The 16,386-nt window shown below is 42.0% G+C and overlaps 1 protein-coding gene across 7 annotated transcripts; it reads right to left on the bottom strand.

The window, feature by feature from the left end:
* Window positions 1-3,631: 3,631 nt before the first annotated feature.
* si:dkey-94l16.4 (transcription factor 20) lies at window positions 3,632-16,070 on the bottom strand. Of its 7 annotated transcripts, XM_042306085.1 has the most exons (7): window positions 15,746-16,070; window positions 15,148-15,196; window positions 11,525-14,049; window positions 9,632-9,734; window positions 8,652-8,701; window positions 6,620-6,663; window positions 3,632-6,336 (listed from the first exon to the last, which is right to left on the bottom strand). In XM_042306085.1, exons 3-7 carry the CDS (start codon window positions 14,042-14,044, stop codon window positions 6,267-6,269), a joined length of 2,787 nt encoding a protein of 928 aa, XP_042162019.1. In that variant the 5' UTR covers window positions 14,045-14,049; window positions 15,148-15,196; window positions 15,746-16,070; the 3' UTR covers window positions 3,632-6,266. The 7 variants fall into 7 exon arrangements, with proteins under 7 accessions (XP_042162019.1, XP_024243660.1, XP_042162018.1 ...); XM_024387892.2 differs by lacking the exon at window positions 15,148-15,196 and having other exon boundaries at window positions 6,590-6,663; window positions 15,746-16,069; XM_042306084.1 differs by lacking the exon at window positions 15,148-15,196 and having other exon boundaries at window positions 15,746-16,069.
* Window positions 16,071-16,386: the final 316 nt, after the last annotated feature.

Genomic DNA, 16,386 nt, shown 5'->3' with positions numbered 1-16,386 from the left:
CATGGCTTTCTTTTTGCTCTGACATGCACTGTCATCTGTGGGACCTTATATAGACAGGTGTGTGTCATTCCAAATCATGTCCAATCAATTGAATTTACCCCAGGTGGACTCCAATCAGGTTGTAGAAACATCAAGGATGATCAATGGAAACAGGATGCATCTGAGCTCAATTTCGAGTCTCATGAATACTTATGTAAACAGGTAAAAACCTGTTTTCGCTTCGTCGTTAATGGGTACCGTGTGTAGATTGGTGAGGGGAAAAAAATATTTAATCCATTTTAGAATAAGGCTGTAACGTAACCAAATGTGGAAAAAGTAAAGAGGTCTGAATACTTTCTGAATGCACTGTATACAAATATTCACACACTTTCATACATACTATGTATACACAGACACATACTATACTATAACTATACATTATTATCATCACACACAAAAAAATTGAGAACAGGGTCAAATGCAAGGACATTTAATGAATGAATGAATGAACATTCTGCCAAATAAAAAGGGATCAACTCAAGACATTCCTGATGATTCCGGTTGGGGTCTTAGTGTAAAATGATTCAGTCAGAGATCCAGTGATAAGTCATTCTACAGAAATGGCAAATCTTTATAGAGACTGCAAAGACTCAATGAACAACATACTGAACGATCAACCAGCCAACCAACAAACCAAGACTGACAGACAAGACACGGAAAGAGAGGTTGAAAAACACATTGTGATCTGAAATGCAGGTATTCAGACAGTATCAGAAGAAAACCAAAATGTATTTCTTAAAGCAATATATTTCCCCCAAAAAGACTGAAGTCGAAGGTGAATTGAGAAAAAAGAGCTTCAGAACTGGCATGGTGGAACCATTTATGAAAAAGCCAAAAGATGAAGAGATGTTCTTTTGATTAGGGTTTTTAGCTGATAGAAATTCTTTGTAAAATGTTCCTCAATGAAAGAATATCATCAAAATGAACAGCAGTTTTGATGTTTACTGTAATGCAATGTGAACTCTGGTACTAAGTATGTATGTGTGTGTGTGTGTACAGTATGTATGTATGTATCACTGTATGTTCCATGTGTATGGATTGGAAATATGATTAGGCAGATTTTTATTTTGCCTTAAGATTTACTTTATTTATTTAAATCCTAATTAACCAGATTAGCTTGAGGTGTTTTGTGTTAGACTCATTTTGGTAAAGGTTTTTGGACACTCTAGTGCCAAATCTCTACATGGTTTTCTGCAACACATTTTGAACAGCTGGATCTTGAAAATTACTGTGTTCAATAGTATTTTTTTGCATGGTGTATTCTCTCTCCAGTTTATGATTTAGATTTAGTCCGATGATGTGCTACACATTAATATTGGATCATTCAAAGCCACCAGATGGAGAAGTGAAAGGCATTAAGTTGGTAACACTTTATATGGATAGTCCCAAGTAGGTGGTTTGTCGATGTAGACAATACCTGTCAACATTTCAACTAACTGTCCATCAGGGTCGGGGTCAATTCCATTTCAATTCCAGTCAATTCAGGAAGTACACTGAAATTCCAATTCTCTTCAATGCTTTTCATTTGGAATTGGAATTTGGTTTACTTTTTGAATTTCCTGGAATTCAAATAGATAGACCCCAACCTTGCTATCCACTAAGCCTAGCCTTAACCTTAACCTTAACCCTTATCCTAACCCTTATTCTAAACATAACCCTAAGCGCAAACTTAGCAAGCAGTTGCTTATCAACATAGAGTTTGTTGATAGTATGACCATCTGTAGATCATCTATATGGGACTATCCAAATAAAGTGGGACCATTTAGATTCATGTATTTAACTTTATTCTGCCACAGCAAGTCAAGATGACAGATAGCTCTAAATGATTTCCAACACTTTATCCCTGCACCTTAACACACACATATCTACTTCATTTTTACACATTTTAATCAATTTATTTGATTGTTTTTTTTAATGTATTAATGCTGATGAATAGAGTATTGTTTGGATTTTTATAATTATTTAGCATTTTAAATTTAAGCTGAAAAATACAGTGGAGTACACAGTCACATCTTAAAACAATTGCATGATGAGTAACTAAAACATATCTTTATGAATCATTTTAACTGGCTTTACAAAAAGTTATGTCAAGATTGTTGTAATGTGGAATTTAGCTGTAGCACAATTTCTTGCATTATGTCCTGAAGCAAATATTGGTCTTATTACCTCGAGACATCTTAGGGCTCAATACCAGACAAAACAATAATAGTTCATTTTTATTCAATGTTGTGTTTGTATGCTGTTGATGTTGTGTTTCCATCTCACCAGTAAGAACTAGGATCTAGAGCTAAGTTACTGAGCCTGGGAATCCTAGATTTTCTAGAATAGTTTAGATACTGTAGTTCTCAAAATAATGCATTTTTGATGAAGTGTGTAGCTTCTAAATTGCCAAGTGTTGAGAAGTTGCAAGGGACATCTGGAGAGGATTTCTCAATTTCTTGCCAAGCAAAACATCACAAGAGTAATGAATTAGTCATTTTAAAGTCAGAAATAAGATTTAAAAAATAAAATGTGTGTTGTGATTTCCAGACATATTTGCATAAATCTTTATGTGCTGGAAAACAATTGTAAAAAAAAAAAATGTTTGCTGTCACAAGCTGTAGTATTCTGTTCTTCATAATTGGGTGTATGAATGTCGTGTAACAGTCAGTAAAGTTATTTTCCCTCTGTGGTTTGACATCTTCCAACAATGAACTGTTCAGTAAGGTTTGTAGCTAGTTGAAGTATTGTTCAATCATGCTCCGGGTAGAAGTTGGCTTCAGGCAGAGATTTAGGATCAGCTTACCCTCCCCAAATCCTCACCTTATCCATAAGGGTGAAAAACTCCACTGACCTTTCATCAGTGTCTTGGGTAGTGAGATTACTACACCTTGTGACAACCTATGACCTTACTTCCAGTCCCGATGCACAGGGCTGGGGTTGTTTCTCTAGAGGCTAGCGGTCACCAAGCCGAGTCCTGGGGACTCGCTAGGTGTGCAGGCTTTTATTCTAGCCCAACACTAACACACCTGATTCAACTAATCATTCAAATCGAAGGCTAAAACCTGGGTTGCAAACCATAGCTGTAGCCAATAGATGAGTTAGACAGGTTTCTGCAAAGCTATCATGATGTAATGTGTTGCAACGTGTGTATTCGAGTTCCTGTCTGTATGTAGTGACATATTGATGCGGCATCATGATTTGTGGTGTTTTAGTGAGTAGGGCAACACAGCGCAAGAACTCGAGTCTGAGTACGTCTTTGCGATACAACCGTCTTCCCTGTAAGCTCTGATTTAGTCGACAAAAAAATTAAAACTGTGGTTGGAATGAATGCCGGTGTGAGTTTGTTCCCTGGACTCAGATGTCCCAGTATTCTGCAGGAGATACAGACATACTCTTCTTACATTTCTAGCTATTACATCAGATCACAACACAGGCCATTTAGCAACTGCAACAGTACCATGTTACAGCATCTCTGCACTAGCAGTGTGTTTGCAATAATATGAAGATTCATGTTCTATGGGAAGTTTAAGAAAATGTCAAGTTTGAACAGTTGGTTGTCCATACTCTAACTATTAAAATCATGAGGCTGTCACACACACACACAAAAAGGGGGGATGCAACAAAATGTTTATTTTACAGTTACATCTAGCTCTGTTAGCCAGGGGTAAACCCACACAGTACAAAATAACACCTGTAAAGTCACCTTAAAATAAAGAGGGAAAGAGAAGTGACACTGGCAGCCTTGTCAAACGTTACCCATAACACAACTGACAACTAAATGTATCAAGAACAGGTTTAACCAGTAGACTGTAAAGAAAAGGTTATAGTAGCCAACACATAGCCTCTGCTGTGATGATCAATATCCTGCTACTGTTAGCATTGCTCCAGTCAATGTGTGATAACATTTCTTAGGTCAAATCAAAAACACAAATCATTTGAATAATTGAGACCCAGCCCTGAGATTTAGACATGAAAACAATATTACAAACCAAACCCATTTTTACAACCATGAAAATAACAATCCAAATGCCCCATCTGGTACAATGCATAAGTTTGATTAAATAAAGCAGCTGTGACAATAAGGAACAGCAGAGCGTTTGGCGCTCATTTAGCAAAGTATGACAAATTCGGGTTCACTGCAATACATACAAAAAATAAACAAAAACAGATGGCACAATATAACCAGATATGGAGGTAAGAAGAGGTTTTTATGTGTAGCTAGCTACATTCCAATAACCATACCACTTAGAATTCATGCCCAATACATTGCTTCATTCTAGGTGCTATACTAATGTGGATATTGGTACAGACACACACACACGTGTGTCTCCTGCTATGTGAGGAATCCTCTCCCGGGGAGTGGCCTGCTGTAACATTCACCGTCACCACTGTTCGGTCTCCCTGTACAGACCTCACAGGTCTCAGAACAGCACTGCCTCTCCTACTTCACTACAGAAAAGTACACGCAGAAACTAACCACCAGGCAGCACAACCGACATTAACCAACCACAGTGACATCTCTAAATGTACAGTCTATCAGACCTGCTTGGTTTACATTCGAGCTGCCCTGGTTAGCGGTGTGGATGTCCAACAGAAAGGCAATGTACTGGACACACACTGATTTGTCTTTGCAACAAAGTCGGTGAAAATGAGTAGGACAATCCAGAGGTCTAGTAGCAGTGATAAGGCTTTAGGAGAGTTCAGCTGAGGGTTCGACTTCAGACAAACAGGTGAATGGAGAAGGTTGAAGATGACCATTCTGACCAAATCAACAGCTACCTGGTAAAGGTTGATGTAAAATGTGGTCGATGGTTATAAACTACAGACTGACTGTAGCGCTTCTGCCTATACTTGTTGGAATTCTACAGACAACAGAGGTCATCTGAAATCAAGTCAGTTTACATCATGTGACAGTTGAATGGTCCTAGCATGTGCCCTTGTTCAAACAAATAATGCATGTGTAAAGTATTGTGAGTATTGGCTTGCATTATCATTGGAAATGTAATTCTAGAAGAGAAATAAATCAATTGTGTCTCAGTAAAAAAAAAAATCAGAAGAGGAAAGCAGATCAGATGACCGGTAATGAAGGTGTGGACCAATCACTTCAGTCCCAGACAGCTGAGAGATAAATACAGGAATGGTGTCAATGGAATGAAAACAGATGAACAAGTTCTCTCTACTGACGATACCAACAACTATGTGGGGCAGTGCCTGAATTAGATGCTACAGGCCAGGGTGAGTCCGCTTTGGAGATCATACTGCAGTCATGGCAAGTGCCACTCCAAAGTGCTTTCAGCGACTTCCATCCTCTTTAGAGGAAGTACAGTCACAGGATGAATGAACAATACACACAAGCTACAGTTCCCTCAATTCTTCATATCCACTATACAAATGTGCTGACAAAACATAGTGCAAGTAAAATCAGTTGAAATGTACACCTTGCCTACTTCCGCCCACTGTAAATCAGAACTAAAACCGATATTGTTTTCATCACATAAGAATAAACCTGTCAGTCTCGTAGCAAAGTATGGTCTTTATGAAAAGATATCAAGTACCTGTATTGTAATCAGAAATGGTTCTGTAGAAAAACTCGTGGTTGATCTAAATACGAGACCATTCTGCACCGTCTCCACACCACCCCTATTCGACCATCACTTCCTCTACCAAGTGGAATCTTTAGCATTGGTTCTTACTAATAACTTAAGACACAAACTATGGAAGTCTGTTCGGGTCGTTGCATGTCAAAAACACAGGTTAAAATAACCCTATTTGACCCGTCAAATAACATGACCCAACCGGCCTTCAATAACAAACACCTCCAGGTCAATTGCAAAGTAAAACCAAAAGCAACAAGATTCCCAAAAAATAAATAAGCAATATATAAATCACATACTTAGAAATCTTACAAAATTAAATAACTCCAATTTTATTGTCAACATTTCAAATAAAAAAAGGGGAGAATCCTTTTTCCTAATAAATAATTACAACGCAATAGCACGTGTTTAGCACGCCACTGTAAGCGAGGTGAACACATCTCTCTTCTAATGGTAACCTTGGCTTTGGGCCAAGAGTGACTCCTCTGTTCAGTCATTGGCCCATCTAGCAGCCTCCGTAACCTGTCCAGTCCCATGAGAAGGACAGAGGTAACGGGACATTAGGACAGCCGTGGTCTTCTGCATAGTCTGTGCAGCGCAGTGTATCACTTGAAGGCAACAGAACAAGTAGCAGGAGTAGCAAGCCAGCTTTCAAATCAGAGGACAGCGTTCCAGTGTCACCATGGTTACCGGGCTCATAGGAGAAACCCTGCGGAACACCCTGGAACGGAAGAAATTTGATTTTTTTTAAAGAAAGAAAAACACATTCATGTTTCCAAACAAAGATATTTAAACATTTAGCACTTCATGATTTGGATATACACAGAAATGCCCCACTACCATCATTGTTATTAAAGAATGTTACAATAATGTGTGACTCGCGCACACACACAGGTCAGTAATGCTGAATTTCGTGGGGACAAAGACCAGCAGAGAGGTGGTGCTGTTGTGTATAACGTAACAGAACCACTGACCATGTGTAGTCTGTGTCCTGGTTGTGTCACCTGTCATCTCTTCTGTTCCCAGGAGGGCCTTTGAATGACTTGTTCTGGGGAGGAACGCGTACACACAAAATCCCAGTGAAAATAAAAAATGTAACACTGAAAGTAGATCAGTGTACTGTACAATACTAGCAGTGGCTAAGGGCTGGAGAAATCTAATCCCAATGTTCATTCCCTTCTGGTTTTTCAGGGACTGTGTACAGAGCCTCCAGAAAGTATTCACACCCCTTTACTTTTTCCACATTTTGTTGTATAAGACTGAATTTAAAAATGGATTGAGATTTGTCACATAATGTAAATGTGTATTTATTAAAAACGTTTTTTTTTTTTTTTACCAATGAATTAAAAACAGAAAGCTGAAATGTCTTGAATCAAAGTATTCAACCCCTTTGTTATGGCAAGCCTAAATAAGTTCAGGAGTACAAATGTGCTTAACAAGTCACATAATAAATTGCAATGACTACCTCATCTCTGTACCCCACACATTGAGTGACCTTACAGATAATTCTATCGAGCTGTGAATATCAACCGTAGACGACTCAACCACAAAGAACAGGCAGGTTTTCCAATGGCTTGAGAAGGATACCCATTGGTAGATGGGTAAAAATGTTTTTACCTGACATTGAATATATTTTTGAGCATTGTGAAGTTTTTAATTACACTATGAATGGTGTATCACTACACCAGAAAGGATACAAGTGTCCTTCTAACTCAGTTGCCAGAGAGGAAGGAAACTGCGCAGGGATTTCACCATGAGGCCAATGGCGACTTTATAACATTTGCATAGTTTAATGGCTGTAATAGGAGGAAACTCAGGATGGACCAACAACATTGTAGTTACTCCACAATACTGTCCTAATTGACAGAGTGAAAAGGAGGAAGCCTGTACAGTATACACATTTATATTCCAAAACATACATCCTGTATGCAACAAGGCATTAAAAAGTAACGCTGCACAACAAATAGGCCTGAATACAGAAGTGCTATGTTTTGGCCAAATTCATGAACACATTACTGAGTGCCACTCTCCATATTGGTCAAGCATAGGGGTGGCTGCGTCATGTTATGGGTATGCTTGTATTCGTTAAACACTGGAAGGTTTTTCATACGAATAAACATAAATGGAGCTAAGCTCAGAAAAAAATATAGAGGAAAAGCTAGTTCAGTCTGCTTTCCACAAAACACTGGGAGATTAATTCACCATTCAGCAGGACAATACATTATCTAACCCTTATTTTACCAGGTAAGATGACTCAGAACATTTACAGCAACGGCCTAGGGAATAGTTACAGGGGAGAAGAGGGGGAATGAATGAGCCAATTGGAAACTGGAGATGAGGTGGCCATGATGTTATGAGGGCCAGATTGGGAATAACCTAAAACAAGGAGTTGCTTACCAAGAAGACAGTAAACTTTCCTGAGTGGCCGACTTACAGTTTTGACTTAAATCTAGCAAGAACTGAAAATGGTTATCTAGCAATTATCAACAAGCAATTTGAAAGAGCTTGAAGAATTTTGAAAATAATAAATGGTCAAATGATGCACAATCCAGATGTGGAAAGCTCTTACAGATTTACCCAGAAAGACTCACAGCTGTAATCACTGCCAGAGGTGCTTCTACAAAGTATTTACTCACGAGTGTGAATAAATAAACAAGATATTTCTATATTTAATTTTCAATAAATGTGCAAAATCTTCTAAAAACATGTTTTCACTGTGGGTTACTGTGTATATAAGGGTGAGGAAACAAATCTATATAATCCATTTACAATTCAGGCTGTAAGTCAATGCTGAACTGAAGCTATACTTCATTTTAGCGATGTACAGTAAATCATAAAATGGAGGATTGATAAATTGTTGGCTTCATGCCAGCTTCAACTCTTCCACAAAGCTAATATTTGTACAATCCAGTGAGACTGAAATCACTGACAACCACACAGACAGACAGACAACCACACAGACAACCACACAGACAGAGAGAGAGATTTAGTAAGGATCAAACCTAGCAGTCACTTCAATTAATCAACCATTCATACCTTGTGCTTGGTGCATTTCATGGAGAAGTTCTCTTCATTAAGGACACAGTCTGTGGGGAGAAGAATGCTTGGATCAATAAAGACAGTGATTCATCAGATGGCTCAATAGCAAACAGCAGCCGAACCAGCTCCCACACACACCAACAGGCTACAGATAGGGATAGGTTGTAACAGAGAGAGCTTGCAACACACACCTCCGCTTAGAACAGCCATTTACAGAACATACAGGGCACGTCCGTGGAGCTGGGGTGCCCGTACTGTTATTGAACCACAGTATTAGGCCTAATCTTCAACTGAAACACCCCTCTACCAGACTGTGGAACATGGCATTCGGCACACAAAATAGACAATCAGGGAACGTTGCTGGATGTCTGTTTGAATAAGATACAGATATAAAGCAACATTATGATAAATCACATCTCAGAAAAGACTACGAATATTATCAGTCACTGAGGTGGCTCAAACTTTTGGTCTGACTGAAACCAAGTCCCATTTGAATGCCTTGGCACGCAACAGACTGCAGGTCCTCTGTAGTCTAACACTCTTCGTGGCAAAACGTTTTGCAACGGAAAGACGAAAACAAGCGTTTCTTATTGGACAAATTCAGGTCCCTCCCCATTTCAGCCCGTTTGCTTCCCGATGAATATACCCGTGTCTCGGCTGCTAGACTAGGCTTGGTAATGTTTACTAGGAGAACTCGGCGCCATCAGTCAGATATTGTAGCAGCTAGTAACAGGCTGGAGAACTAATAGGTGTCAACACAGCAGGGAGTCACTATACACACAATCCTGCATTAGAATCATGGCAGACTTATGTGAAGACCCAGTACACTCCCTAGTCCTGGATGCCTGGTTGAGATGCTTCCAAATGCCATCCTTCCCTCCTCCCTTCTTTGGCACAAGTATTGGAACTGGGCCCATTACTAAGCAGAAGTAGAAGAGTCCCAAGCTAGGGATGGGGACAAAGAGGGGGAGACTCACCTGACTGTAGAGAACACCTGTAGTGATACTTGTTGAGGCATCCTTTGAAGAAGCAGCCCAACATGGCACCCGGGTTATGGCAGCGAGAACATGTCTGAAAACACTAAATATAATTAATTGCTTGTGTTCCAGGCCAAGACCAAAATACAAGTTGCTATAATATTTTTACATTGCTAAAGAGAAGTCTCATACTATTACACACTTCTACAAAAACATGGTAAAAGTCCAATTGTAAAAATATGTCTAAAACAGACATATTCCCTATGGGAGATGAAGAACACTACATACAGTGCAGTCAAAGTAATCAAACCCCTTGACCTTTTCTACATTTTGTTACGTTACAGCCTCATTCTAAAATGGATCAAATACATTTTCACCATCAAGCTACACACAATACCCCATAATGACAAAATTGAGATCAGGGCCATCCTATTTCCATTGATCATCCTTGAGATGTTTCTACAACCTGATTGGAGTCCACCTGTGGTGAATTCAATTGATTGGACATGATTTGGAAAGGCACACACACCTGTCTATATAAAAGGTCCCACAGTTTACAGTGCATGTCAGTGCAAAAACCAAGCCATGAAGTCGAAGGAATTGTCCGTAGATCTAAGAGACAGGATTGTGTCGAGGCACAGATCTGGGGAAGGGTACCAGAAACATGTCTGCAGCATGGAAGGCCCCCAAGAACACAATGGCCATCATTCTTAAATGGAAGAAGTTCGGATCCACCAAGACTCTTCCTAGAGCTGGCCGCCCAGCCAATCTGAGCAATCAGAGAAGGGCCTTGGTCAGTGAGGTAACCAAGAACCCGATGGTCATGGTGACAGAGCTCCACAGTTCATCTGTGAAGATGGGAGAACCTTCCAGAAAGACATCCATCTCTGCAGCACACCACCAGTCTGGGGCAGCAGGTAGCCTAGCGGTTAGAGCGTTGGGCCAGTAACCGAAAAGTTGCTGGATCAAATCCCCAAGCTGACAAGGTAAAAATATGTTGTTCTGACCCCGAACAAGGCAGTTAACCCACTGTTCCCTGGTAGGCCGTCATTGTAAATACGAATTTGTTCTTAACGGAATTGCCTAGTTAAATAAAAGGTTAAGTACATAAAAAAAAAATAAAGAAATGTAATGGTAGAGTGGCCAGACGGAAGCCATTCTTCAGTAAAAGGCACACGACAGCCTGCTTGGAAATTGCCAAAAGGCACCTAAAGGACTCTGACGATGAGAAACAAGATTCTCTGGTCTGATGAAACCAAGATTAAACTCTTTGGCCTGAATACCAAGCGTCATATCTGGAAGAAACCTGGCACCACGATGAAGCGTGGTGGCAGCATCATGCTGTGGGGATGTTTTTCAGCAGCAGGGACTGGGAGACTAGTCAGGGAAAGATTAATGGAGCAAAGTACAGAGAGATCCTTGATGAAAACCTGCCAAGACAACGCAGGAGTGGCTTCGGAACAAGTATCAATGTCCTTGAGTGGCCCAGCCAAAGTCTGGACATGAACCCGATCAAACAACTCTAGAGACCTGAAAATAGCTGTGCAGCAACGGCCCCATCCAACCTGACAGAGCTTGAAATGATCAGCAGAGTAGAATGGGTGAAACGCCAGAAATACAGGTGTGCCAAGCTTATAGCGTCATACCCAAGAAGACTCGAGACTGTAATCGCTGCCAAAGGTGCTTCAACAAAGTACTGTGTCATTATTTGGTATTGTGTGTAGATTAGAGGGGGAAAACACTATGTAATCCATTTTAGAATAAGGCTGTAATGTAACTAAATGTGGAAAAGGTCCAGGGTCCGAATACAACGTATACACCCCAATCATAAATCAACAGAGACTCAATTAAACAGAGGCACATCTATTCCTGGGCTGCAAGACTTAAACTTACCGTCTCCTGACCCACCTTGACCGCCTCTTCCAGACCGTAGACCCTCCCCTTCACCAGGAACACACCTGCAGACCAGATGCTACAGTCCTCGTGGAGCCAGTACTCACACGGGTCTAGAGGCACCACAGGGGGGCTGTACCAGTCCTCTACTGCAGCCTCAGATGTAACCCCAGCCCCATTCTCAATCCTGGCCCTCTTTGCTGCAGGGCTGCCTGAAGGGTCACTGTTGCTAGTCCACCTCCCCAGCAGGCCCTCTTGGTTCAACCGTGGACCTGGTTTGTGGGGCCAGGGGACCCCCGGGGGCCGAGCACACTTTCTGCCCCGGCCTCTCATGCTGCAGGACGAGTCAGAGTCACTGAAATCCTCCTCTTTGAGGCCTGGGGTCCTAGTAGGGGGTTTAGCGCTGGGTCTGTTTCCCTCAGGGTAGTAGGGCCCGTGAAGGTCCCCCAGGTCCATGGCGTTAGCCGAGCCTCTACAGAGGCAGCAGACCAGGGAGCTGTGGTATTGGCTATGGGTGGAGATGCGGCCCAGCTGGAGGCAGGAGGTGGAGGGTACAGCCCCAGGGATGAAACCCCCAGACCCAGAGCCTTCAGCCTGCAGTTGCCCCTGACCCTTCTTCTGCCTGGGCTTCTCCTCCTCAGGGTAGTTGATGACAGTACAGTTGGCAGGGGAGGTGGAGGAGGGATTAAGGCCCATGTGGATGAAAGGAGAGAAAGTGTCCCTCCTCATATCCCTCTTCTCCTCCTTGTAGTTGACATATTTCAGTTTTATCTCAGGCTCCTGAGGGGAGAACATAGCGGAAAACTTGCCCAGTCTGGGTTTCTTCCGTTTCTTCTTGGGAGCAGGGGTCACCTTCGCTGTTTTAGCTGTGGGAGAAGATGCTTCCCTGCATGCAGTCTTCACTTTATGCTTCCCAGGGGTTTTTGGAGATGTTTTAAGTGGCGGTGATACAGTCAGTACATCCACCTCAGAGGGCTCGGGATCTGCAAAGGGTGGGCTGGAGGTTTTTGGAGATATACTGTGGTTGTGTGGATATTTGGAAAAACGGGTGTGTTCAGAATCTGACGTAGACTCTTTACAACTGTCTGTGTTCCTGTTAATGCTATCCAGACGGCCTTTCGTTGCGGCTGCCTTTACTTTAGTCTCTCCCTCTGAGCTAGATGCTGCTTTATTCTGGACTTTCTTCTTCCCTACAGATGAGGTCTGTTTGTTAGGACTAACATCGGCTTTAGATGGACTGCTCTGAGTCTGGGGATTTGTCAGAGGCTGGGTTTGGGTCTTTGATGCCTTGGGCTTCTTAGTGGATACTTTATACCAGTTAGGGTTTATGTTCATCACTATGGCCTCTAACCTTGTTCCCCTGCCAGAGCGAGGGGGAAGTTGTTTCCTCTCAAAAGTCCTCTGCTCTGCCTTTGCATTACCATTCAAGTGAGAAGCAGTCGTCTCCTTTGGTTTCTTTTCTAAAACCTCTGGGAGAGTGCTCTTGTCTTCTGTCAAGTCAACAATAGGCTCTGAATCTGCCTTGGGTTTATGTCCTTGCTGCTGGTAGTCCTTGCTGGTATCTAACATTGGTGCATTATCACCATCATTTTCAAAGCTGGGTGAGCAGGAGGCCTGAGGCAGAATGAACACATTCTGTACGTCATCCAGTGAGGTAGAGGGAGAGACCGTGTCCCCCAGAGGACTGATATACTCCCTACTATGAGAACACAGGTCCCTGGGACTCATGCTGTCCTGGATGAGGACAGGCTCCTCTGTTCTAGATGAGATGAAAAAGAGAACCTCTGAGTCAGCCCTCTGTCCTTCCTCCACCATGTCTGTAATGAGAGGCTCTGGAGAGGAATCAATACATATTGCAGAATTAGACCAGCTGCTGCTGCTGCTACTCCTGCCATTCTGCAGTCCTGCATTGTCGTCTGTGTCCTGAGAAAGACTGTGTTCGATTGAACTCGCTCTCTGATGAGGATGGTATTTCTCCACGCTTCCATTACTGTCAACTCGACTGCTGTTGATTTCATGACACTGCTGCATCAGACACACCCCTGCCACATTCTCAGCCATCACCTGGGCTGGAGGCATAGAGTCAAACATTTCAGACTGGGGCGCTAAGCCCAGAGGCCTGTCCATCTGCTGCAGGTAGCCATCCATTGTTGAGAACTTGCTGATTGACGGTACGCCGTAGAGAGAGGAATGGTGAGAGAGAGAGTCATGAGTGGAAAAGATATGAGACCTGCTTACATAAGAGAGGGTGACTGTAGTGTTGGAGAAGGCATCGTTCGGCTGGATCTGGTCTCCTGGTTGAAGCTTGTGGTTGGGGTCAGTTTCTGGGAAGGAGAGTCCCTTGCTGCTCCCAGAGCCTGGGTACCAGCTTGGAGGCTTGACCACCTGTAGGGCCTCCATGGAGTTGGCTTTTACGAGGCAAACCTCACCTTTCGTGGTCAGGTCTATGGCAGCAGGGAGGCTACGGGTGGAGGAGAGGTCTTGGGGCTGTAAATCAGAGTCCCCCGGTGGTTGCTCCATAGCAACTGAAATTGAGCAGAAATACAGAAATGTTGACATTGTATTTATTTTTGCTGACCTCAGTGGGAACATGATTGGATATAGGTCTAGATTGAGTTCCATCTAGCCTGGAAACCTGACAATGAATATCTTTGAATTCTAGGTCCGGCATAAATGAGAGTTTGGATCAAGAAAGTTTCCTCTTTACGACCCCTACAAGCCAGAATGTTAAATAAAATTATATTTTAACTTAATTTACCAGTTGTCCATGCGGTTGGTCCTTTTGCAGGTAGGAATAGGAGACAATATTCACAGTAAAGTATAATTATGTCAACTTTTCAAAGCGCATGCATACTTCCCGAGCTCATGCACATGTTTATATAGTTCAGGTGATAAATCTGAATGCACTACCAGCACTTGAAAAGTTGATGTAATTACACGTTCTTGGGGATATATTGATTCACAATCCTACCTCCAAAAGGACCAATCGCACAGACAACCGGTAAAGTTAACATATCATGTTAATCAAGGTTCTGGCTTGTAGAGGTAACGTTAATGAGAGGAAACTTTCCTGATCCAAACCCTCATTTATGCTCGACGTTCAATCCAACGTCGGGTCTCCAGGCTAGGTTCCATCATCCAGAAGCACATTTGCCAGCAGTGGATTTTAACTTTCGTTGTCTATCTTTCTAGCTAGCTAACGTTAGCTACATAGTAACTTATCAACAACTAACTAGCTATATCAAATAGATTAGATCATTTGCTAACTAGAAAGTTAAATGTTCCCATCTTCAGTAAAATCTCCGAAGTGCAAACGTTCAGTGTTCAAAATTACAACACAGAAGTCAGACCTAAAAGGTTAGCTAACGTTTCCGTTGGCTGTCAAAGTTCAGTTTTCCGTACTGTTGAAGATCAGTGTCAGTGTCCCACGAGTTATGCAAATACTGAACAACAAATTGCACACTAGCGCGTAGTGACCAAGCTGAGCTGGAAAAAATAGTCAAATCAGAAGTGTTTGCTAGAAATGCACCAAAATATAGTTGGTGTAACAAGTTGACAGCTGGCTTCGAAACCCTCTGCCCTCTTACAAACGAACAGAACGTTTAGCAGTTAGTTTCACTCACCGGAACTGGAATGGCAGTTGACAGGCGACAGCTATTAGTCCTGGATTACCTACATTTGTGTGTCTTCACTCAGTCAAATGTGCAGGATGATCGTGCCACTACAAGAACAGCTAGCTACTTCGCTAGTTATTACATGAACCATACATGACACGTTCACTTAGTAAACAGGATAAGTGCTGTTCTGGTTATCAAATGTAGCCAGTTCGCGATGTGCTACGCCAAAGTTAGATAGTTAGCCGCGTACCACAAACTGCAGCTAGCTAATGCTCTGCTCTGGATCTGACATGACAAGTTAATTTGTAAATGATATGGCAACGTTAGCTTATTGTGAAACAATGGGTGGATGGCTGGTGGCTATCATAATACAATACTTGAACATTTGCTGGATATAGTGCCACTCAGCTTTGGGGATCGATCTCCCCGCACATAACGGCGAAGTGATGCATCTAGCGAATATAGCTAGCTAACTACCCTCGTTGACTTATTCGTGGTTAGCTAACTTGCTAAGCTAACTTGCTAATTTGCTAAGCTAACTTGCTAGGCCTTTCATATGAAACAAAAGAGCGAGCATACTGCGCTGCCGGAGACTGAAACTTACCCAAACGGGAAGGAGTGGGGGGGCTTTAGAAACGTCCAATTCAACAGTGAGTCCCACCCAACATCTCGTTCAAGACCCCATCTGCTAGTACCATAAAACGCCAAACTATATCTTTAAAAAAAAAATCCACTTTTGTAAACGGGATAAAAAAAAATATTAAAAAAATTAAAAAATCCCTGGCTGTAGCTACTTTGCTACTCTCCGCGCGTGAGCTGCACTTCAAGAACAGCATTTGTCAGCTGGCGAACACAGTGAAGCATTATGGGAAGGTAGAAAGGCGGGCAGCGTTCAAGACATGAATGTTGCGTGGAGTTTGACTGGAGTGATTACTGAGCTCTTCAGTAACGTCATTCTACTACCAATGTTTGTCTATTGAGATTGCATGGCTGTGTGCTCGATTGTATACACCTGTCGGCGACGGGTGTGGCTGAAATAGCCGAATACACAAATTTGAAGGGGTGCCTACATATATACAGTGCTTTCGGAAAATATTCAGACCCCTTGACTTTTTCCACATTTCGTTACAGCTGTATTCTAAAATTGATTGACCTTTTTTTTCCCACCCATCAATCTATACACAATACTCCATAAAGACAAAGCTAAAACATGTTAAGAAATGTATTACAAATAAAAACTGAAAT

The sequence above is a fragment of the Oncorhynchus tshawytscha genome, linkage group LG25, assembly GCF_018296145.1.
Source record: "Oncorhynchus tshawytscha isolate Ot180627B linkage group LG25, Otsh_v2.0, whole genome shotgun sequence".
NCBI lineage: Eukaryota > Metazoa > Chordata > Actinopteri > Salmoniformes > Salmonidae > Oncorhynchus > Oncorhynchus tshawytscha.
Note: the sequence above shows the minus strand (reverse complement) of the source record. Positions and strands in the feature narration are given on the sequence as shown.

Bases quoted from the DNA above. Each gene is read 5' to 3' on its own strand.
- si:dkey-94l16.4 (XM_042306085.1), bottom strand. From the start codon at position 14,044: ATGGAGCAACCACCGGGGGACTCTGATTTACAGCCCCAAGACCTCTCC. The intron at 6,664-8,651 runs GTATGAATGGTT...GTTCCTCCCCAG, and splicing joins TGAAATGCACCAAGCACAAG to AACAAGTCATTCAAAGGCCC. The intron at 6,337-6,619 runs GTGACACAACCA...CTTCCGTTCCAG, and splicing joins GGGAACAGAAGAGATGACAG to GGTGTTCCGCAGGGTTTCTC.